The 22,403-nt window shown below is 41.4% G+C and overlaps 1 protein-coding gene across 1 annotated transcript; it reads left to right on the forward strand.

The window, feature by feature from the left end:
• Positions 1 to 2,407: 2,407 nt before the first annotated feature.
• Positions 2,408 to 19,022, forward strand: LOC140719605 (interferon alpha-inducible protein 27-like protein 2A). The gene is made up of 4 exons (XM_073034315.1): positions 2,408 to 2,500; positions 9,437 to 9,477; positions 14,407 to 14,568; positions 18,834 to 19,022. Exons 2-4 carry the CDS (start codon positions 9,438 to 9,440, stop codon positions 18,923 to 18,925), a joined length of 294 nt encoding a protein of 97 aa, XP_072890416.1. The 5' UTR covers positions 2,408 to 2,500; position 9,437; the 3' UTR covers positions 18,926 to 19,022.
• Positions 19,023 to 22,403: the final 3,381 nt, after the last annotated feature.

A 22,403-nucleotide genomic window follows, 5' to 3' on the forward strand; every position in this document is an offset into this window, starting at 1 on the left:
GGTAACAGGTGCTTCAAGGATCAAGATAGGGAGACAGATTCTGGGAAGGGGTACTAATAACAGGGTTGTCGTGGTGGGAAATTTTAATTTCCCAAATACTGATTGGCATCTCCCTAGAGTGAGGGGTTTAGATGGGGTGGAGTTTGGTAGGTGTGTTCAGGAAGATTTCTTGACACAATACGAGTGTAGATGAGCCTACAAGAGGAGAGGCTGTACTTGATCTGCTATTGGGAAGTGAACCTGGTCAGATGTCAGGTCTCTCAGTGGGAGAGCATTTTGGAGATAGTGATCACTTTTCTCTCTCCTTTACCATAGCATTGGAGAGGGATAGGAACAGACAAGTTAGGGAATCATTTAATTGGAGTTAGAGGAAATATAAGGCTATCAGGCAGGAACTTGGAAGCATACATTGGAAACAGATTTTCACCTGGCAACTACCAGCCTTCTCCTTCCCGCCCTCCCCCCACCTTCTTTATAGGGCCCCTGCCCCCTCCATCTTCAGTCCTGACGAAGGGTCTCGGCCCAAAACGTTGACTGCTCGTTTCCACGGATGCTGCCCAACCTGCAGAGTTCCTCCAGCTTGTTGTACGTGTGCACTGGAAACATGTTCTCAGGGGAATGTATGGAAGAAATGTGGCAAATGTTCAGGGATACTTGCGGGGGTTCTGTGTAGATACGTTCCAATAAGACAGGGAAAGGTTAGTAGGATACTGGAATCGTGGTGTACAAAGGCTGTTGTAAATCTAGTCAAGATGAAAAGAAGAGCTTACAAAAGGTTCAAAAAATTAGGTATGATAGAGATCTAGAAGATTATAAGGCTAGCAAGAAGGAGAAAGAAATTAGGAGAGCCAGAAGGGGCCATGAGAAAGCCTTGGATGTCACATACTCATGTAGTATTCCCAGTAAAAACTGTTTCAAAACAAGGAATCTCTCTGCAGTTCCAACGACTACTTTTATCATATCCAACCTCTTGGTTGTAGTTTTAACCCCAACCAGTACTTCAACAACAAATGCCAAAAAAACTCTTTAGTCATCCACAACATGTCTGAAGGAACCATGACTGGAGAACACAGTAGGTGCTGACTCCCCATCGTTCCAATCTTTACTTATCCTTTGCTCTCTATCAACTTTCTTTACTGCCTCAGCATATGATACTTTTTGTTGGTTACTAACAACCTGAATCTGTTTCACCTTGACAAAATACTCACATCCTCTGAACGCCACTACATAGTTCCCCTCCTCAGTTACTGCATTTCGTTGCCGCTGCCTTACACGCTTTAATATCGTGATCCTCTCCACATTTCACACATCTTCTTTTACCTCGACATAAACCAGCAACGTGTCCAAATCGCTGGCAATTATAACAGCGCAAAGGAGAGTCTAATATATTCTCTAACTTGATAAGACATGCTCCCAAGATAGACTCTAGTTGGAAGAACGTCACCTGCAAAAACCAGTAGGACAGGAGAATCGCAATCACCTCCTTCTCTCGGTTGGCTTCAATCACTCGACCACCTTTAATATTGTCCAAAATTTCCTTTTCAGTCATGCCAGACCAAATACCATACGCTAACCCCCTCAACTCCATTCCTTTCTTTCAGAGTAATACACTCCACTTTCACAACCAATTTTCCCACCGTTTTGGCACTGCTATATTGGTCAACATCTTTGCAACTAATTTTCAGCAATCCATTATACAACATTTTGGCCTGGAATCCTTTACCTATTTGGTTCTCTAATGCTGCTGCCACTTTCAAAGGATTAAGGGCTCTGAATCCTCCTTCCCCTAACTTCTGTTCTCTAATTTTATACAGAACTACAAATTCCTCCAAGTCACCCATTTTCCTCAATTTGTTGTCCACTATTACATCAGGTTGATGCATCTCTGTTTTGGCTACCCTTACTTCTGGAGTATTCCACAGTCTCCCACCCTCCTCCTTCAATCTCAACCCCCTCTCCTCCCCCCATTGCAGCCATAGGCTACAAACTAACCCTTTCAAACTACTAGGCTGAATAAATGGGAAGAATATAAATTAATAAAATGCATAAAATTAAACAAACTGGCCAACCAAAAGATAAGGGGAACCACCACTGATTGAACATAAAACAATCAGCCACCGCGAGTTCCCCAACGTTTGACTCAGCAGTTCATCCCAAGTGCCACCATTAGCCAGAGCAAAGAGAGAAATCAACGCACAGGCTCAGAGGGAAGATATTTAAAAGTCACTGAAATTGATATAAAAAGCATTGGACCACGTCTTAAGTCCTAAAAGCATGTGTGTTTAAGATGAAAGAGTCAACAAACAGAACAGAAGCAAACACACCCACTTTTGGAGATAACGGGAATGGGCCAGTCTACTTTCCCAACCATTTCGTTGTAAAACGAAACTTAAATCAATAACGTCCTTCAAGTGCTGCTTCAAGGGATTAGTCAGCAATTAAAAGCCTCCGACCCCAGAGCATTCTTTAACAGAACATTGCGGTCCACAGTAGACGACGGGTGAGTGTTACGCTATTTTGTGCCGGAGTCCGATTTTGCACTGGGTTCATTCCAGAAGGAAACATTTATTGAAGAAAGTGTTGTAGTTATTCAATGCAGAATACTCGTTCAGCAGCTATCATTGGGAAATTGCGAATGAGTTTCGGTTATAGTTTTATTTCAAATTGAGAGCGGAAGCAGCATTTTATTCATAAAATACAGTTTTACTGCCACGCTTTGTCATTGGTCTTGGGCTAAAACTGACAGCTGGTAGGATTCTCTGCTGCAAAGTTTACCCAGGGAAAATGTGAAGTAAAGGGTATGTCATAAATTAATCACCATGGATACAGAAATTCTCCAGGAGTAAGAAGGTAAAATCCATAAGACATACTGGTAGTGCAGAATTCAGCCATTCGGCCCATCGAGTCTTCTCCTCTGTTGTGTCATGGCTAATTATTATCCCTCTCAGCTCCATTCTTCTCTCTGCCTGCTCCCTGTAACTTTTGACACCCTGACTAATCAAGAACCTATCAATATCATTTTCAAATACACCCAACAGTTTGGCCGTCACAGCCATAATTTCCTTGTTCGGTTAAATATACTACTAACCTATTTTAATCTGTTTTATTATAGCGTCCTATAACCAAATTTAAAGTTTTCTTAGAGATTTAAAGCTAAACTTAAAATGGTGCTGGTTTTTCTCTCTAAGAGATTATGTTATTTTGGTTCTCTTTTTGTTTAATATATGATGGAGTGTAAACACTCTCCTTTGTTGGGATGTTACTGTCTTTCTTGTAAGGTCATTTTATTTTTTAGTGTACTGGCTGGGGGGAGGGAGAGACGAGACCGACAGAGCGGTCCATGGCTCTGTATTCTATCTTAGTTTGCTTGCCTTTTTTTCAGGCTTTTGTAAGGGTGGGTGGGTTTACAGTTAGGAGTTTTTTCCCGTGGGATGGTTCCGGAGCATGCGTGTTTTCTATATGGTTGTATTCTTCATCACCGCCATCTTTGATAATCCCGTATTGGTATGTGTTCAGTGCATATATAAAGAAAATTAGAATAAAATTATAGTACGGCAGTTAAACAGATTAATGTAATAAGTTGGAATGTACGTGGTTGGAATCAACCTATTAAATGAAAAAAGACTTTTAAAATTATTAATCTATTCCAACCTGATATAATTTTTGCTCAGGAGACACATATCAGGGCGGGAGATCAAAATAGGTTTTTTGGATGGTGGAATGACTTCCAGCTCCATGCTAGTTCTAAGAGTAAAACTAAATGCGTATCTATCTTTATTAAATCTAATATATTTACTTGAGGATATTGAATCAGATTCTAATGGTAGATTTTTAATTGTTAAAGGAGTGATTTGTAATAGAAAGGTTGTTTTGGTCAATTTGTATGGTCCTAATTTAGATGATCATTTTTTAAAAAAAAAGTATGTGATTTATTGCCGGATTTAAATGAACATACGTTGATAATGGGTGGGGATTTGAACTGTTGTTTAAATCCTATGATTGATAAGAGCTCAACTAATCAGTGACTTCCAAATTGCTCTGTGTCAGTTATTAACTCCTTTTTGACCGATTTTGGGTTGATTGAATTATGGAGGCATTTGCACCCTTATATCAGAGAATATCTTTTGTTTTCGCATGTCTATAAAAATATTCGAGGATTGATTATATTATAATTGATCCCCGCCTTTTGCCTAATGTTAAAAACTGTGAATATGACGCTATTGCTATATCTGATCATGCGCCTTTGAGTTCGTCCTTTGAATTTGATGATATCATTTTTGCCCGTCCACCATGGCACATGTCTCAGACTTTATTGCAAAACTCTGATTTTATCAGTTTTATTGAAAGCCAGATAAAAGAATTTTTTATTTTTAATGATATAGGAGGTATGTCCAAATTAATTATATGGGATACATTCAAAGCATTTTTATGTGGTCAGATTATTTCTTATTCAGCTAAACTTAAAATACAGACTAAAGCAGAATTAGGTAAAATTTCAAAACAAATTAAAGATTTAGATAATATCTATGCGACTTCCCCTAATATTGACTTATTTTAAAAAAGGGTGGAACTTCAATCACAATATACCCTATTATTAACTCATCCAATTGAAGGTTATCTACTTACGTTAAAGAGCAAATTTTATATGTTTGGAGATAAAAATAATGAACTACTTGCATCTCAATTAAAATCGGCTGGAGCCAAAAGGCAAAGTTTGAAAATTCGTAGAAAGGATGGTATCCTGGCTCAGGAATATGAAGAAATTAATAAGATTTTTCAAGATTTTTATACTGAACTTTATAAATCTCAATGTCCAGTAGATTCTTCTGAAATGAATGCTTTTTTTTACGAAAGATTGCTTTTCCTAAAATTTCTACTGGGGATCAAAAAACTCTTGATGCCCAAATTACTGAATCCGAAATTCATAAAGCTATTTTTTCAATGCAATCTGGTAAGGCCCCAGGACTTGATGGTTATCCTGTAGAATTTTATAAAAAATTTGGAAAATTGCGTTCTCCATATATGTTGGAGATGTTTAAAGATTCTTTTGTAAAAAGTGATTTAGCCTCTGCTTTTTATAAGGATTTTATTTCTTTCATTCTCAAAAAGGATAAAGATCCTACTGATTGTGCCTCATACAGACCTATTTCATTATTGAATGTTGATGCTAAGATTCTCTCAAAAATAACGGCCAATCATTTGGAGAGTGTTTTGTGTAAAATCATTTTTAAAGATCAAACAGGCTTTATAAAGGGTCGTTACTGTTTTTCAAATGTTCGGAAACTATTTTACATTATGTATTCGCCCTCTTCTAAAACTCCACAATGCATTGTATCTTTGGATGCTGAAAAAGCATTTGATCGAGTCGAATGGAAATATTTATTTAATGTTTTAGAAAAATTTGGTTTTGGTATTAATTTTTATAATTGGATTAAAATGATATATAAGGCCCTTATTGCTACTGTTGTCACTAATAACTGTAGGTCTTTTTTCAGCTATCACGGGACAAAACAAGGTTGTCCATTGTCCTTTGTTATTTTACTTAATTTTAGAACCCCTGGCTATTGCTCTTCATGAAGCCAAAAATATTCATGGGACTTTTGTGAATGAGACCATGCACAAGATCTCTCTTTAAGCTGATGATTTATTGATATATATATCTAAGCCTGAAGAATCTATTCCTGCTTTGCTAAAATTATTTGACAAATTTGGAGAGTTTTCAGGATGTAAAATAAATTTTCGTAAAAGTGAATTACTTCCTTTAAATGAATCTATCTCTATATATGATAATATTACTTTTAAAGTTACAGATTCTTTTAGAATTTAGGTGTCAAAATTACTAAAAAATATAAGGATCTTTATAATGTCAATTTTCCTCCTTTAGTGGACTCTATGAAGTACTCATTTAGTAGATGGAGTCCACTTACATTTTCACTTGTTGGTCATATTCATGTAGTTAAAATGATGATTTTACCAACATTTTTATATTTATTTCAGAATATTCCTGTTTTTTTGACTAAGAAGTTTTTTGATCGGATTGCTTCTACTATTCTATCTTTTATTTGGGATAATAAAAGACCAAGAATTGGTAAATGTCATTTGCAAAAGTTGAAAAAGGATGGAGGTCTCGCTTTGCCTAATCTAAGAATGTATTATTAGGCTGTTAATCTGCGATGTATGTCCTTTTGGTTATATTGGGGTAATAAGAATGATTGGCCAATTTGGGTAGACCTGGAACTGACAGCTGTGAAACAGTTTTATTTAACTTCGTTATTAGGAGTTGCTCTACCTATACAATTAGTTAAAGTTGTTAATTTAACCCTATATCCTGTATTAAGCACTCTTTTCAAATTTGGCTCCAGTTCTGCAATTTGTTTTAATCTTAAAAAATTTAAGCTTTGGAGTATAATTTATTGTAATTACTTTTCTAAACCTTCCCGGAGTAATCCAATTTTTTTACTTTGAAAAAATAAAGGTAGTAATTCTTTTTTTGGATTTATTTAAAGAAGGCAGATTGATGTCTTTTGAACAATTAGTCGATAATTATTCTCTCTCATATTCACGCTTTTTACAATATCTTCAAATCGGACATTTTTTACAAAAATATTTAAGTAAATTTCCTTACATATTGGAGGCTGACTTGTTCGATACTATTATGAATATGAACCCTTTGATAAAAGGTTCTATTGGAAAAATTTATAATTTATTATTACAATGGGATAAGCGTCCTTTACTTAAGATTAAACAGGATTGGGAGAAGGAACTCAATTTGACTTTTATATGGGAGGATTGGACACGGATTCCAAAGCTGGTTAACTCTTCTTTGATCTGTGCTAGTCATTCATTGATTCAATTTAAAATTGTACATCATTACCATTTGACGAAGGAGAGACTTTCTAAACTATTTCCCAATGTTTACAAGTATTGTGATAGATGTAAAAATGAGATAGCTACACTGACACATATGTTCTGGTCGTGTTCTATATTAAAACAGTTTTGGAAGTCAATCTTTTCGACAATTTCTGAAGCACCCAGAATCAACGTACAACCTAATAAATTGACTGTGCTTTTTGGAATAATTCCTCAAAATATTCATGGTATTTCTGTGTCTGACCAACATGTTATTGTGTTTGTTACATTGATAGCTGGGAGGGCCATCTTGTTGAAATGGAAGGATATATCAGCTCCTACTTTGTCACAATGGTTCTCTCAAGTGATGCTGAGTCTTAGCTTGGAGAAAATTAGAAGTTGAACCTTTGAACCTTTATTTGATTTTTGAGAAGAGATGGGGCTCATTTGCTTGTTATTATCATTTCAGTGAACTGATAGATTTCCTCCACGATCTAAGGTTAAATGTTTTTCTTGATATATCTTTCTTTCTTGTTGGTGGTGTGTTGTTTATTTTCAGAAACTTTCTGTATGACGCATGGCTCCGGGGTTGTACCCCCAATGGGTTCTTTATTATTCTCAGTTTTCTTGCTTAGTAGGGTTTTTTTTTTTATCCACAAAAATTTTCAGTCTTTAAGATAATTTTTTTGAGGCATTGTAAGTGTTGTTACTTCGATGTACCTGTGTTAATTTTGAATAATAATAATAATAAAAAGATTTGAAAAGAGAAGAGAGTGGTGGGGAGGGCAGGTAAAGATATGTTTATTGGTAGGATCACTTTAAAGTTCCAAGTACATACATGTCGTCATCTACAACCCTGAGATTAATTTTCCTGTGTGCAGAACTCAGCAAAACTATAACAGGATCAATGAATGATTAAGCAGAGTGCAGAAGACAACAAATTGCACAAATGCAAATATAAAAAAATTGCAATATATAACAAGAACATGAGATAAAGAGTCTTTGAAAGTGAGATCATTGGTTGTGGGAACATTTCAATGATGGAACAAGGTAGTGTAGTTATCCCCTTCTATTAAAGAGCCTGATGGCTGAGCAGTAGTAACTATTCTTGAATCTGCTGGCACAAGTCCTGAGGCTTTTGTACCTTCTACCTGATGGCAGCAGCGAGAAAAGAGCATGGCCAGGAGGAACTCAGCAGGTCAGCTATTACTGTACTATGTTACAATGAACATGCAACAGTTAAAGTGTAAATGCATGTTGCAAAGTGTAATTTTCATACGTACCCAATGAGGGAGAGTTTTGGGGTTCTGAGGTTATGACTGGGAGGTGTTGGTCAAGGCCGAGACAGTGAGTTACAGATTTATAACCCACTCCAGCTCCTGTCCGAGAACCCGGTGCAGTATTAGAGATTCACTACTGATCCACTGCTGGACACGTCGCCTTTCAAATTTGAAACTGAACGTGAGTTCTCTCAACTTTGAATTATCTCATTGCTTTCTCTCAAAGAGAATGTCAATACAGGATAACATAAAATGCTGGAGGAACCAAGCAGAGCCAGCAGCATCTATGGAAAGGAATAAATAGTCAACATTTCAGGCCGAGACATGTCATCAGGACCGGAAAGGAAGGGGGATGAAGCCTGAATAAGAAGCTGGGGGGGACTGGAAAGACTACAAGTTGGATGGCAGGAGTGTTATGAAGTGAGAATCTGGGAGGTGATAGGTGGAAAAGGTAAAGGGCTCAAAAGAAGGAATCTGATAGGAGAGGAGAATGAACCATGGGAGAAAGGGAGGGAGGAAGGGCACCAGTGGGAATATGATAGGCAGGTGAGGAAAAGTGCCCGAGGAAGAGTGGGAATGGAAGAAGGGGGAGGGTGAAATTACAAGAAGTTAGAGATTCAATGTTCATGCCATCAGGTTAGAGGCTATCCAGATGGAATATGAAGTGTTGCTCCTCCAACCTGAGGGTGGCCTCATTGTGGCAGTAGAGGAGGCCATGGAGTGACATTTTGGAATGGAAGTGGGGATTGGAATTAAAATGGTTGGCCACTGGAAAATGCAGCTTGTTGTGAATGGAGCAAAGGTGCTCGACAATCAGGTCCTGTGATCCAGAGTATTCACAGGTGAAGAGTTGCCTCACCTAGATGGCCTGCCTGGGGCAGAGGTGAGGGCGGAGGTGTATGGGTAGATTATACTTATTCTGCTTGCAGGGATAAGCGCCAGGAAAGAGTTAGTGGGGAGGGACAAATGGACAAAGGAAATGACGGAGAGGATGGTGGAGAATGTAAAACGTGTTCGGTGGTAGGACCCTGTAGTGGAAGTTGTGGAGAATGCAGTGTTGGGTGGTATGTGTGTCATTGTAGGGCCTGAGTTTTGGTGTCATGATGAAACTACATACTCCTTATAAAATGGTGTTATAAAAATTATTTTTGTGAGCACATCGCTGTTTGTCATTGGGGCATATTGTGATTCATAACATGAAGATGCCACATCACTTCAGTGTATGTATATTTTTAGCTGTAGAAACTACATGTAAGTACAATTTCAAAACAGAATACTTGTAAAACATGTTATATTTCTATTTACAGAATGAAGATTCAACAAGTATTGTTGGGAGGGACTATAGCCGGTGAGTAGAATCAGTGAGTAAATACTGTGGGAGAGGTCATTGTTAGCCTTTAACAGTTAGATATAACAGCATGGAGACACTCCTATTTCTAGTTGGAGCTTGAGAAAATGGGCAGATCCTTCATGATTACTGAATCACTGCTGTTCCTTCACTGGTTGCTAGGAGTTGAAACTCCTCAACCAATGAAAATAGGATCTAGTGCTTTTATTTGTCTAGTATACGACAAATAAACTCTCTTGGGCTTCCGGCCAGGTACAGGTATCGACTTTAACCAACATCTGGTGATATTTATACCTCCATCATCTGTCCCTCCTGATCGGTTAGTCATCACCCAATCAGATTTCCACTGTCCCATCTTGTTTATAATCAGATTCCAGTTCTTACTTAGAGCGAGACCTTGTTCTTGGTTAAAATTCTCTTCGTCTAGTTTTATTTCAATGGCTTCCTTCACCAGCCGGTCCCAAAAGCTGTTGGCGCAGCACAGTAGCTTTGTGCTGTCAATGTCATTCCTATGGCCATTATGAATGCAGTGTTCTGCCACTGCTGATCTCTCTGGGTAACCCAAAAGGGATACACCTCCTGTGCTCCTTGAGGTGGTTTCCACTGGCTGAATTCAACCAAAATCTGGCTGATATACACTGCTCTGCATTCATAGGGAATCCTGTAAATGCCAGCTGTCATTTTTGACCCACATAAGCTGTGATTTAAGCCTCGAATATGGCATCTATCGCAAACCCACTCTCACAGACTTGTACATCAACAATAACAGCCACCATTACGCCTCCCAATGTAGAACGTTTATTCCTACTTTGATTAACCGTGCAAAACTATTTTGGACCAAGAGAATCCATGCAAGGAAATAAAACGATTACACACAATGTTCCTACAGTATGGCTACAAGGTGAAGGAAATCAATCGGGCCTTTAAAATGGAAGACAGAAAAAACCAGGAAACCTAATAACAAGGAGGAACCCATCATTACCGCCTGTCTTCCCTACATTTCCACAGTTTCTGGAAGGATCGCCAGGATCCCATGGAATAAGAGATAAATACCATAAACAAACCCATAAGGAAGCTCAAATCACAGCTTGTGCGAGTCAAAGATACCCTGATACTCAGGATGGCTGGTGTTTAAAGGATTCTTTGTAAATGCGGAGCAGTGTGCTTCAGCCTGACGGGATGCACGGTAGAAACACACATCAAGGAGCACAGGAGGTGTATCCGTTTGGGTTACCCAGAGAGATCAGCAGTAGCAGAACATTGCATTCACAATGGCCATGAATTGCCTTCGACTGCATAAAACTACTGTGCCGTGCCAATGGCTTGTGGGACCGCCTGGTGAAGGAAGCCATTGAAATAAAACTAGGAAGAAAAGAATTTTAACAAAAATGAAGGTCTTGCCTTCCAGTAAAACTGGAATTTGATCGTAAACAAGGTGGGACAGTGAAAACCTGATTGGCCGAGGACTAACCAATCAGGAGGAATGGACGGACAATGAGGGTATAAATAGCACTGGAATAGACATAACCAGGCATCATCCCTGATGAAGGTGGCAGAATTCATCATCGAAACGTTGATTAAAATTGATACCTGTACCCAGTTGGAAGCCCAAGAAGAGTTTATTCATCTTCAACCAAAATTGACAGATGCCTCTTCTTGCAGCAGTCAAGTGGAGTTTATTGTCATTTAAGTATACACATGTATACCATTAAAGGAGACATTTCTCTGGACCAGGGTGTGAAGCACAGTAGTACACAGAACTCATGTATAACACAGGATAACTTAACAAAAGTAAGAATTAAATCTACAAATAAATTGATGGTGATGACACCCGTCTGTTACGAAGGACAATGGAGTGTGCACTATGGGGTGCACAAGTCTGGGCAGTAGGTATGGAGATCCTGGGATCCCCTTACCTTCAAGATCCCCTAATTGGCCTCAGTGGTGCAGTCCAAAAGAAAGCAAAGCAATAGGTTTGGCACCAGCTCGGCTGCAGGAACTGCCAAATGGATGTTCTGTGACGTCCAACAGCCTTAGGGGCTCCTCTCCAGATTTTCTGTTGGGGTTTACTCCCGAGGCCTTTGTCTCTCCCAAGGCTGCCCACAAGGCAGTGAGACTATTTACCCATAGATGGGGATCTGGTTTGCGAGGACCAGGGCCTGTGTGCTATATGTGCAAGGCCAGACCTCCTCTCCGTCCTCTGTAGTTCAGCCTGACTCCGAGAGGAGTTCATTCTCTATGTGTTACCAATATGGAGGCTTGCTGCTGGAGAGTCTATGTACTGGCAGAGATAAACTTATGCATTCAGCTCACCTTTTTGCAAGACCGCTAGCCAGCGTTAGAAGCTGAAAGCGGAAGCAACAAACACTACCCACTATACTGCCACACTAGACGCATCACAACCACCATTTGACACACAAATGAATTGGACATAGAAAAACAAAGGAATGTGCTTAAATTAAATATTTCAGGGAACATTACAAAACCAAGATCAGGCTGAATTTCTGGGGTAGCTGGATCTCCGAGTGACAAGAGGCCAACGGCTGAGTGAAAGCCCAGGAAGTTACAGATTCTGAGTCTCAGTTTGGGACTGTGTCTGCAACAGAATGAAGGGTTTAGGACACTACAAGGAGATAGAGTTGGGTGATAATGAAAGGTGGGGAATTGAGGGATTTTACGTTGCTGACCATAAAAAAAAAGTATGTGGAAGAAATAACACAATTCAACCCAGCCAAGTATTAGTAGCCTGCATGAAAAATTCTGTTAAGGATCAGCATAATAATCAAGATAAAAGATTAGCTTTATTTGTCACATATACATTGAAGTATACAGAGAAATTAGTCATTTGTGTCAAATCAAATCAGTGAGAACCGTGTGGGCAGCCCGCAAGATTTGTCATGCTTCCAGCGCCAAGGTGCTATGCCCACAACCCAGTGGGGAGAATGTACAAATGCCTTCCAGGCAGCAGCAGGAATCGAGCCCCCATAGAAACATAGAAAACCTACAGCACAATACAGGCCCTTCGGCCCACAAAGCTGTGCCGAACATGTCCTTCCCTGACAAATTGCCCTCCACACTATCCACAACACCTCCAACCTTTGTGTCATCAGCAAATTTACTAACTCATTCCTCCACTTCCTCATCCAGGTCATTTGTAGAAATCACAAAGAGCAGGGGTCCCAGTATAGTTCCCTGAGGCACACCACTGCTGACCAACCTCCATGTAGAATATGACTCATCTACAACTACTCTTTGCCCTCTGTGGGCAAGCCAGTTCTGGATCCACAAAGCAATTTCCCCTTGGAACCCATGCCTCCTTACTTTCTCAATAAGCCTTGCATGGGATATCTTGTCAAATGCCTTGCTGAAATCCATATACACTACATCTACTGCTCTTCCATCATCAATGTGCTTAGTCACATCTTCAAAAAATTCAATCAGACTCGTAAGGTATGACCTGCCTTTCACAAAGCCATGCTGATTATTCCTAATCATATTATGCCTCTCCAAATGTTCATAAATCCTGCTTCTCAGGATCTTCTCCATCAACTTAACAACCACTGAAGTAAGACTCACTGGTCTATAATTTCCTGGACTATCACTACTCCCTTTCTTGAATAAAGGAACAATATCCGCAAACCTCCTATCCTCCGGAATCTCTCTCGTCCCCATTGATGATGCAAAAATCATCACCAGAGGCTCAATAATCTCCTCTCTCGCCTCCCACAATAGCCTTTGGTACATCTCGCCCAGTCCTGTTGACTTACCAACTTGATGCTTTCCAAAAGCTCCTGCACATCATCTTTCTTAATATCTACATGCTCAAGCTTTTCAGTCAACTCTAAGTTACCCCTACAATCGCCAAGATCCTTTTCCATAGTGAATACTGAAGCAAAGTACTCATTAAGTTCCTCTGCTATCTCCCCTGGTTCCATACACACTTTTGCACTGCCACACTTGATTGGTCCTATTCTCCCTCGTCTTATCCTCTTGCTCTTAACATACTTGTAGAATGCCTTAAGGTTTTCCTTAATCCTGTCCACCAAGACCTTCTCATGGACCCTTCTGCCTCTCCTAATTTCTTTCTTGAGCTCCTTCCTGCTTGCCTTATACACTTCTAGCTCTCTGTCGCTACAGGTGGTGACGTAAAGCAGTTATGCTAACCACTACACTGCTATGCCAGCCTCAAAATGGTTTGCAAGAGCAGTTTTAAAGGCATGGACACCATAGTGTGGCAACGACTGGAGACGCTGCCTCATAGCTGCAGCCATGTGAGGCTCAAGTCCTGAACTTCTGCCTGGAGTTTGCATGTTGTCCCTCTGATGGCGTGGATTTTCTCTGGATGCTACTGTAGCTTCCAAAATCACCGAAGCCATAAGGTTAGTAGATTCTTTGGCCACTGTAAGTTGCCCCTAGTGTGTGGCTGAGTGGTAAAATCCAGGCGGAGCCGAGGGTTATGTGACAAAAATAAAAAAGGATTAGTGTTAAGTGGATGCCTGATGGTCAACATGGACTCATTGGGACAAAGAGGTTGTGTATGACTCTGTTTCACTGATTTTGTTTCCCCAACTGTTGCTCGGGGAGTGTGTCAATTTCTCCTCAGTATCTCCACACTACAGTCTCTCAGTACTTACCTGATTATGCCCGATTGAAGGGAGTACAGTCCATGGAGGGTGTCCTTCAGATAGTGAGCTGAGGTATTGGATGCACTTTGTAGTGTGCCCCTCAGCTTTATGCCAACCACGTTGTGGATCTAACAACATTCAGTTAACACCCAGGTGCATAATGAACTGCTGTCTGGCCCAGTGTTAAATTGCCTGTCTGTACCTTTCATAGAAACAATGTTGTACAGGTGCCTGTATGTTCCTGTTCAGTGTAAAGTTCCTGTTTGGATGCACTCTGTTCAAATGGAGTTGTTTCTTCTTTTAGTGGCTGCAGTTGTTGCCCCCCCTCTGATTCTGGGGGCAATGGGCTTCACAAGTGCTGGAATTGTGGCTGGTACTACTGCAGCAAAAATGATGAGCGCGGCAGCTGTGGCTAATGGAGGAGGTGTTGCAGCTGGAAGCACCGTGGCTGTCCTTCAATCCATTGGTAATGTTGACTGATAAACCAGTGAGAACTTCTCAAACTTACTTAAATTCTTCATACTGACATTTTGCCTCTAAGGCACAGAAACAGGCTCTTCAACCCATCTAGTCCATGCTAAACTGGTTTTCTACTAATCCAATCAAACTGTGCCTAGACTATAGACATAAACACTCTTCTCCTCTGTGTAACTATCCAAACTTCTGTTAAATGTTAGAATTGAACGAGCATCTACCACTTTACTGACAGCTTTTTCCACACTTACATCATCCTCGGAGTGAAGAAGTTCCTCCTCAGATTACCCTTTTAATTATTTCACCTTTCACCCTATCATGTCTCGTTCTACTCTCACAGAACCAGCAGGGAAAAGTCATGCAAGCATTCACTCTATCTATACCCTCATAATTTTGTATCCGTCTATAAGTCTCCTCTTGCTCTCCTGTGCTCTGCATTGGGTTGGATCAGGTGACTCATACAGAACAGCGACAGACATAATTGAACGTAGATGATCTTTTATTGGTTGCAGCTTGAGAAGATGGGATGAATCGTTTGTAACTACAGAACCACTGCTACTCCTTCAGTGGTCATGGCATTGGTTGCTACAAACTGGAATTCCTCAAGCAATGTTGGCAGACGCCCTCTTGTTCTTCCAGTGATCCAGGTTAAAGCCAGAAATTTGAGCCACTGGCTAAATGAGAGCCCTGCAAGGAACAGAGCTTAATCTCAATTTGGGACTGTGGATGGGACAGAGTATGAGTGGTTTAGGACAACACAAGGGGGTGGATTTGAATGATAATGAAATATGTTGGTGAGAGTGACACTGGTCAGCATAAAACGTCATGTGGAAGAAATAACACAACTCAGTCCAGCCAGAAGGTAGAAGCCTGCATGAAAACATTTTCTTTTAAAGAATCAACAATGTTTCTCTTTTGCATATGATATACACTCTGTGACCACTTTGTTAGGTACACCCATACACCTGTTCATAAATGCAAATATGTAATCAGCCAATCCTGTGGCCGCAATTCAATGCATTGAAGCATGTAGACGTGTTCAAGAGAATCAGTTGCTGTTCAGACCAAACATCAGAATGGGGAAGAAATGTGATCTAATTAACTTTGACTGTGGAATGATCATTGGTGCCAGACAGGGTGGTTTGAGTATTTCAGAAACTGCTGATCTCCTGGGATTTTCATGCAGCTGTGTTTACATAGAACGGTGCGGGAAAGAACAAATAGATCCAGTAAGCAGCTGTTCTGTGGGTGAAAACACCTTATTTGTGTAAAAATTCAGAGGAGAATGGCAGGAAGTGACAGTAACTCAAACAACCACACATTATAACAGTGGTGTGCAGAGAGCATCTCTGAATGCACAACACGTCAAACCTTCGTGCAGATGGGCTGCAGCAGCAGAAGACCGTGAACGTACACTCTGTCGCCACTTTATTAGGTACAGGAGGTATCTAATAAAGTGGCCACTTAGTGTATGTACAGAGTCCTGCTAAAGACAGATCAGTCTTTGTCCTTTTCATGGGAAATGAAACGAGGCAGATGATGGACATGTTAATGTAACCCCTGGGTCGCCTCAGGCATCGCTCAAACTCGTTCTAGTCTAGGGGGAGCAGCCTTCGGCCCCGCCAAACTGGGTAATCAGCTGGTGTGGATGCTGTGTGATGTCCCCGCCTCGCTCAAAAAACAGACAGTACACCTTATGCGATTAAATGAGTACAATTTATAAAGATTACTATAACTAAGCGATTACTAACGATACAGTATATATGAATAAGAGAAAAAAAAAGAAAAGGCGCCAAACTTATCAAAGTCCAAACCACTTCGTGCACAACCGTTGGAGCTCAATTACTGAAGTCTTCTGGTATTCGATCCGCTCTGAATTTCTCGACCCGCCTCCTGGGACCCCCACGGTGGTCGACCAGTCGCTCCACACTCCTCTGTCTCCGTCTCCTCTCATCACCGAAAACCTTGGGCCGGGGACCCCCGCTCGGGGTCCGTACCGTCGCCCAGCTTCCAGCACCCCGTCCTCTCTCTCTCACTCCATCGCGCCGACTCCCCAAAACCCCCACCAACAATCAGTTTATAGTCCCAAACAAGCTTCCAGCACTTATCATAACAAAGACGCTAGCATTCCTACTATTAACACAGGCGCCAGCATTCCTACTTTTAACAAAACAAAGACGCCATTTTGATTACATACACAGTAACAAAGAAAAAGAAAAAAAACCCCGTTACATTAATGGGGGAGCACTTTAGGAACATGACTATAACTCTAAGTCTCAAGGTCTCTATGGGAGCGGTTAAGGTTGGGTTTTGATTTTGAATTGGGAGAAGAATGTTTGTTCTTCATCTCCGCTAATCCCACTTGCCACATTATTGAGCATTATCCTGAGGGGAAATGAGCAGTGAGACATCCATTACATCCTTGTTTTCCATCACTGGTTCATTGAGTTGTAATTCATAACCTTTTATCATCTGGATGAAATTTTCTTTACCTGTCCATCTGAATATCTATTAATATAGTGAATGATTCCGACTTCAACACCTCTTTACTTTATTGTCACCAAACAATTGATACTAGAGCGTACAATCATCGCAGTGATATTTGATTCTGCGCTTCGTGCTCCCTGAAGTACAAATTGAAGTAAATATAATAAAAATATAAATTATAAATCATAATTAGAAAATAGGAAAGGGAAAGTAAGGTAATGGAAGTCAGGTCCGGATATTTGGAAGGTACGGCCCAGATCCGGGTCAGGATCTGTTCAGCAGTCTTATCACAGTTGGAAAGAAGCTGTTCCCAAATCTGGCCGTACGAATCTTCAAGCTCCTGAACCTTCTCCCGGAGGGAAGAGGGACAAAAAGCGCGTTGGCTGGGTGGGTCGTGTCCTTGATTATCCTGGCAGCACTGCTCCGACAGTGTGCGGTATAAAGTGAGTCCAAGGATGGAAGATTGGTTTGTGTGATGTGCTGGGCTATGTTCATGATCTTCTGCAGCTTCTTCCGGTCTTGGACAGGACAACTTCCATACCAGGTTGTGATTCACACTAGAAGAATGCTTTCTACGGTGCACCTATAAAAATTAGTGAGGGTTTTAGGGGACAGGCCACATTTCTTCAGCTGTCTCAGGAAGTAAAGGTGCTGGTGGGCCTTCTTGGCAGTGGACTCTGCTTGGTTAGACCAAGTCAGGTCATTTGTGATATTCACCCAAGGAACTTAAAGATTTTGACCTGTTCCACTGGCGCACCACCGATGTAGATGGGGTTGTGGGGTCTGCTGCTCCTTCTGAAGTCAACAACCAATTCCTTCGTCTTGCTGACATTGAGGGATACGTTATTGTCTTTGCACCATGCCACCAGGTTCTTAATTTCCTCTCTGTACTCCGACTCATCATTACCCAAGATACGGCCTACAATTGTGGTGTCATCAGTAAACTTATATATTGAGTTTGATGGAAACTTGGCTACACAATCATGGGTGTACAGTGAGTACAGCAGGGGGCTGAGTACACAGCCTTGTGGGGCACTGGTGCTCAGAGTGATTGTAGAGGAGAGCTTGTCCCCTATTTTTACAGCCTGGGTCCTGTCTGTGAGGAAGTTGAAGATCCAGCTGCAGATCTGAGTGCTAAGACCCAGGTTCCAGAGCTTAGGAATCAGTTTATTTGGAATGATGGTATTAAAGGCAGAGCTGTAGTCAACGAAAAGGAGCCTTACATGTGTGCCTTTATTCTCCAGGTGTTTGAAGGAGGAATGTAGTGCCAGAGAGATGGCATCTGCCATTGACCTGTTGCAAAGCGTTGAGGTTGGCCAGTAGGTTATGGTTGATGTGTGCCATAACCAATCACTCGAAGCACTTCATAGCAATTGATGTCAGAGCCACAGGTCGATAGTCATTCAGGCCTGCCACCTTGCTTTTCTTCAGCACTGGGATTATCATTGCCTTCTTAAAACATGAGGGGATCTTAGACTGAAGCAGGGAGCAGTTGAAGATGTCAGCAAACACTCCAGCTAGCTCGCTTGCACAGGCCCGGAGAACCTTCTAGTAGTAGGTTGCAGATATCAAACGCTCTCAAACTTTACCTGCAAGTCCACTTTAAAAACTCCACTCTCTCATCCTAAACCTACGCCTTATTTTTGATATCGCTACCATGTTCCATGAATTGTACCTAAGCAGCTCGGAATAAGGTGTTGATTGTTAATAATTTCAGAGTATCTCAGATAGTTTACAATTTATTAATAATTGTTTTTTTTTCCTTTATAGGAGCAGCAGGGCTGTCTACTGCTGCTAATGCAGCCTTAGGGACTGCAGGTGCTGTGGTTGGTGCAACCTTAGGGCGCAAAGGAGAAAAGTAGCCTTGAAAAAATTTAAAACAAATGACAATCCCTCCTAAATTCTGAATCTGCAGAAAAAACTTTAATTGAAAATTCATTAAACTTGCATTATCAGTAATTGTTTATTATTGTCCTATGTACTGTGATATAGTAAGTACCTTTCTTTAGAACATCGTGGACTTTAGGGTTATTGGAAAAAGGTGGGAAAGTGGAGTCAAGGTTAAGACCAGATTCCACTGATTTCACTCAATGATGACACATGATTTGGGGAACAATGTGGCCTTTACCAACTCTCATTGCTTCTACTTTTTATCGTACAGGAGATTAGCCCCAGCAATAGGATAATATTTTCCCTGCAATCTATCACAATGAGCCAACTGTAAAGCATTCAGTGCTCTTCTCCTGGATAAGTATCTTGGTATTGGTATTATTTTAAGTCAAGTTTTAGATATTATTGGTCATATCTTTTTGAACACCTTAGAAACATATGAAAAAAATTAGTTCTGTAGCTTTTGTATAAAGCTCTATAACTATTGCTTGAACTAAAGATTTGAGAATAATCAGAAATATTTTTTAAAAGACATTTAATTTTATTTATCAGAGATTAGATCATAAATGCCTAGTCTTTGGAATTTAAGGCACACCTTTGCCTTAAATATCCAGTCATCTGCATGTTCCCTGTGCTGGTTTTTTCCCAGTCATTTGCTCTCTTTAGTCAATCTCAGCAGCATGCTGGTATACATTTTATTCCAAAAATATATCTTATGCATAAAATATCCACTAGTGCCATTGGGACATGTTACTATCTACATTCACTTTACCAACTTATTTCCTAACTCAAGTCCTTCAACCTTACGGGCGTAGGCCACCAACAGCAGTTCACCAGAGTCCTCTGACCTGCACCAAACTTTCAAAATCTGTCCAGGTGTGGCCCATCTTCAAAGATCCTTCCCCTCCCAAGGATGGGGTTTTTGGAGTTCATGTTGCTGTTTTTATAAATCTGGGTTTTCACAGAATGGGGTTGCTAGCCCCACGCCCAATTCTCCTCCTTTCACAACCAGGCCTGGGATCATCCCGTGGCAGAGTTCACTTTATCAAGCAATTCTATATTTTCACCAACTATGGACCAAATCACAAAATTTTTCATCATCAAGCATTGTTGAAGCGTTTGAGAGACTGTTAACCATGATCCAGCCTATCAGACATCAGTGGAGACAGGACACTAGACTTAATTGTAACAAAGACCACTGTATCCCTTCCTGAATAAACACAGGCCTTAAGAAGGTGGACAACTACCTCGTCCACACCAGTCACCACTAGGGCAGCTTGCAGTGGAACTGACACTCCAGCTGAGCATGAAGGATCTGCTATGGAGTGTCCTCACCACCAGCAAAGCAAGTTTTCAGTGCTTGTATGTGAGTCCTTGTACACTTCATATTCTGCTAAATGATTTCAATAGTCTCTTGGAAACAAATCATTTTATTGACATGTGATCAAATGTGTTTACCTGTAGAGACTTTCCTATGGGGGACAGATGGTGTGGCAAAATCCAACTGGATTGGACATTCTGCTGCACCATCAGTCAATCTTTACAACATCAGGGCAACAACATTTTAAAAACATGATTTATTTTTCAAAAATATACATTATTCAGTAAAAGTTAATACAATGAAGACATGCCTTTATGCTCATTGTGTGAAAAATCGAAGCATTCCCACACGCTGCATGAACAAGCGAGGTTCTACCTGCCTCATGTTGCAAACACTGGGCCTGAACCTGGTTTCTTATTACACTGCCTATTCTCTTTAAACAGTGCATCAGTAAAGTACTTGAGAGAACGTAACACAGGGTCCAACCCCTCAATGGCCAATGGAGGCAGAACGCTGTTGAGTAGTCTTTCCCCAGAGTCACAGGCTGCACCAAGTTTCAGCTTGTCCAAGGGGTCACGTGATGTCGTGCCATTGATCGGGCGCTTCCCTAAATAACTCCTACAAAAAGTTCTTTACAACCTGTTTATAACGCTCTCATATAACCCTAACAAAAGCAATGGCTAAAAGGAAAAATCGTCGAGATCCTACTGGCGCTAGTGCTGCCGGCCTTGCACTCCCGGTCAGCGTCTGGAGATGAGGGAGGCGGGAGCAGTGCTGGTGGGACCTGCTCATCGGACAGTTCCTCTGAGCCTGCGGAAGGCCTGAGGATGGTGGCAGCGCGACGCGGTGATTGCTCGGGCAGCGACCGCCCGGCCACGATTCATGAGTTGGCCGATGCAGTCCGGACTTTAACCGGTAGGATGGACAAGTTCCAGAGTCATTTAGATCTTATCATTCAAGAATCTAAGGAAATGAAGCAGACTTTGGAATTTCTGCATACCTTGACACTGTCTTATCCCCCCCTTGTTCAATCTCTTCCCACCTATGCTCGTGACACTTCTCACGCTTTGAATTTTTTCCATGATTTTAAGTTCCCTGGCCCCCACCGCCTTGTTTTCACCATGGACGTCCAGTCCCTATATACCTCCATCCCCCACCCGGATGGTCTCAAAGCTCTTCGCTTCTTTTTGGATTCCAGACCTAACCAATTCCCCTCTACCACCACTCTCCTCCATCTAGCGGAATAAGTTCTTACTCTCAATAATTTCTCCTTTGGCTCCTCCCACTTCCTCCAAACCAAGGGTGTAGCCATGGGCACCCGTATGGTACCCAGTTATGCCTCCCTCTTTTTTGGCTTTGTGGAACAATCCATGTTCCAAGTCTATACGGGTATCCATCCCCCTCTTTTCCTTCGCTATATCAACAACTGCATTGGCACTGCCTCCTGCACGCATGCTGAGCTCGTTGACTTCATTAACTTTGCCTCCAACTTTCACCCTGCCCTCAAATTTACCTGATCCATTTCCGACACCTCCCTCCCCTTTCTTGATCTTTCTGTCTCCATCTCTGGAGATGGCTTATCTACTGATATCTACTATAAGCCTACAGACTCTCACAGTTACCTGGACTATTCCTCTTCCCACCCTGTCTCTTGCAAAAATGCTATCCCCTTCTCACAATTCCTCTGTCTCCGCCGCATCTGATCTCAGGATGAGGCTTTTCATTCCAGGACAAAGGAGATGTCTTCCTTTTTTAAACAAAGTGGCTTCCCTTCTTCCACCATCAACTCTGCTCTCAAACGCATCTTTCCCATTTCCCGTACATCTGCCCTCACCACATCCGCCCGCCACCCCACTCGGGATAGGTCCTCACCTACCACCCCACCAGCCTCCAGGTCCAACGTATAATTCTCCGTAACTTCCGCCACCTCCAACGGGATCCCACTACCAAGCACGTCCTTCCCTCTCCCCCCTTCTGCTTTCCGCAGGGATTGCTCCCTACGTGACTCCCTTGTCCACTCGTCCCCCCCATCCCTTCCCACCGATCTCCCTCCTGGCACTTATCCTTGTAAACGGAACAAGTGCTACACCTGCCCTTACACTTCCTCCCTCACCACCATTCAGGGCCCC

The sequence above is a fragment of the Hemitrygon akajei genome, chromosome 32 (genome assembly GCF_048418815.1).
Source record: "Hemitrygon akajei chromosome 32, sHemAka1.3, whole genome shotgun sequence".
Taxonomy (NCBI): domain Eukaryota; kingdom Metazoa; phylum Chordata; class Chondrichthyes; order Myliobatiformes; family Dasyatidae; genus Hemitrygon; species Hemitrygon akajei.

Excerpts from the sequence above, each read along its gene's own strand:
- LOC140719605 (XM_073034315.1), top strand. The coding sequence starts at position 9,438 with ATGAAGATTCAACAAGTATTGTTGGGAGGGACTATAGCCG. Across the intron at positions 9,478-14,406 it reads GTTGGGAGGGACTATAGCCG|TGGCTGCAGTTGTTGCCCCC; the intron begins GTGAGTAGAATC and ends TTCTTCTTTTAG. Across the intron at positions 14,569-18,833 it reads GGCTGTCCTTCAATCCATTG|GAGCAGCAGGGCTGTCTACT; the intron begins GTAATGTTGACT and ends TTTCCTTTATAG.